The sequence below is a fragment of the Limulus polyphemus genome, unplaced genomic scaffold, assembly GCF_000517525.1.
Source record: "Limulus polyphemus unplaced genomic scaffold, Limulus_polyphemus-2.1.2 Scaffold14084, whole genome shotgun sequence".
Classification (NCBI taxonomy): domain Eukaryota; kingdom Metazoa; phylum Arthropoda; class Merostomata; order Xiphosura; family Limulidae; genus Limulus; species Limulus polyphemus.
In genome coordinates this window covers 1,063-3,517 of record NW_013679694.1, presented here as the reverse complement: position 1 = coordinate 3,517, position 2,455 = coordinate 1,063, and the positions used below count along the sequence as shown (strand labels likewise).

General features: G+C 40.2%; 1 protein-coding gene across 1 annotated transcript; it reads left to right on the top strand.

The window, feature by feature from the left end:
* The first annotated feature begins 1,608 nt into the window (after positions 1 to 1,608).
* Positions 1,609 to 2,172, top strand: LOC106477304 (uncharacterized protein FLJ40521-like). The gene has a single exon (XM_013937891.1). It carries the CDS (start codon positions 1,609 to 1,611, stop codon positions 2,170 to 2,172), a length of 564 nt encoding a protein of 187 aa, XP_013793345.1.
* Positions 2,173 to 2,455: the final 283 nt, after the last annotated feature.

Here is a 2,455-nt window from a genome sequence, read left to right as displayed (position 1 = left end):
TTATATTTATCAAGTGAAAATGTTTATAAAAGTCCGGTATCAGTTCTCGACGAGTTTATATTTATCAAGTGAAAATGTTTATAAAAGTCCGGTATCAGTTCTCGATGAGTTTATATTTATCAAGTGAAAATGCTTATAAAAGTCCGGTATCAGTTCTCGACGAGTTTATATTTATCAAGTGAAAATGTTTATAAAAGTCCGGTATAAGTTCTCGATGAGTTTTGATTTATCAAGTGAACATGTTTATAAAAGTCCGGTATCACTTCTCGATGAGTTTTGATTTATCAAGTGAAAATGTTTATCAAAGTCCGGTATCAGTTCTCCATGAGTTTTGATATATCACACTGAACCATTTTTTCAAAAAATAAAAAAAACCTAACTTCAGTTTTGTTGACATTTTTTGATGTTTCAGGATGAAATATTACCAACGGACGTATATACAAGGTTCATATCCTCTAAATATTCCAGCACGCGCTCTATTCCTGGAAGAGACTTGTGTAACGATTACTAAGACGATTTAATAGTAGCGTTCTTTTATTGACATTTTAAAATCATCAATCTTGAAGAAAGCGAAACATAAATGCTGAGGTCATTTGCTGCTGTAAATGTCTTCTGAACATGACTGTTATATAACTAACTGTAAAATATCAAATATCGTTTTTCGTTGTTGACAAGTTTTCTCTTTCGTTTTAATAGTCTCGTGAAATAATCGGTACGAATTCAAAATACCCCGTTTCTCTCTCTTTCATTCTATTTATATGTAAAGAAAGGAATAACACATTTTCATGTGGCGTTTCGCCGCAGTTCCTAAAGGTGGCGCACCATGGATGTCACGTTTTACTGAATTTGGTTCACGGAGGATTTCTATGACATTAGACATTGCAATGCCGCCGCGATAGGCCTATGAATTGGGACGTTAATGTGGCTAGTTTTTCTAAAGGGAAGTGTCCATACAGAAAGATTGTTCATAACTTGCAGGGCAGAGCGTTCAGGACAGCAACTAGCCCCGAAAGTTCTTCACAAGCCCACCAGGAGGAAAGTCGTTATCTAAAAGATGGCTGGAAATGTTAACTTCTCACCAAAAGAATCCATTGTGGTGAAGCTGGAGACATCTTGTTGTACTACAAACAAACAAAGATTTAAAGTCAAAAATGCTTAAAATGTACAACATTCCAGTCATACCATGAAATAAGCGGTTGTTTCCATGGGACAAATGACCACCGAAGGAAATGAAGTCAACAATCCCATTTGTCCACGATCTTCTCAAGCCCCACTACACAGTTTCAATGGATTTTAGAACCTTCCTTCTACCTAAATATGGGCGTGTGGAAAGTATGGATTGACCTCACCGTCCACTGAGTGGACGGTGAGGTCAATCCATACTTTCCACACGCCCTCCATGTAGTGGACGGTGAGGTCAATCATACTTTCCACACGCCCTCCATGACATGGAGGGCGTGTGGAAAGTATGGATTGACCTCACCGTCCACTGCATGGAGGGCGTGTGAAAGTATGTATTGACCTCACCGTCCACTGCATGGAGGGCGTGTGGAAAGTATGGATTGATCTCACCGTCCTTCGCAGAAGTTTGTTACAATGGAAACTACGATGTCGGACAACAATAAGCTTCATGGACCTCAGACTGGAACGGTCAATACTATGTCAGACAACAATAAGCATCATGGTCCTCAGACTGGAATGGTCAATACTATGTCAGACAACAATAAGCTTCATGGACCTCAGACTGGAACGGTCAATACTATGTCAGACAACAATAAGCATCATGGTCCTCAGACTGGAATGGTCAATACTATGTCAGACAACAATAAGCATCATGGTCCTCAGACTGGAACGGTCAATACTATGTCGGACAACAATAAGCATCATGGTCCTCAGACTGGAACGGTCCATACTATGTCGGACAACAATAAGTATCATGGTCCTCAGACTGGAACGGTCAATACGATGTCGGACACCAATAACCATCATGGTCCTCAGACTGGAACGGTCAATACGATGTCGGACACCAATAACCATCATGGTCCTCAGACTGGAACGGTCAATACGATGTCGGACACCAATAACCATCATGGTCCTCAGACTGGAATGGTCAAAAATGGTGAATATAATTCCAAAAAGAAAGGGGACAGGAGTATTATTGTTTTAAAATGAATTAACCATGTATTTAGGTACACACTCTAAAATAAAAAGAATGTAAGTTGACGTAACTTTTTTACAGTGTCTCGTAAGTTGACGTAACTTTTTTACAGTGTCTACGATCTCTTACATTAATCGGCCTGGCCAGGCGGTTATGGCGCTCGACTAGCAATATGCGGATCGTGATTTCGAATCCCGTCACCGAACATGCTCGTCCTTTCAATCGTGGGGACGTTATAATGTGACAGCCAAATCCACTTGCCTTTTGTAAAAGGGTAGCCCAAGAGTTGGCGGTGCA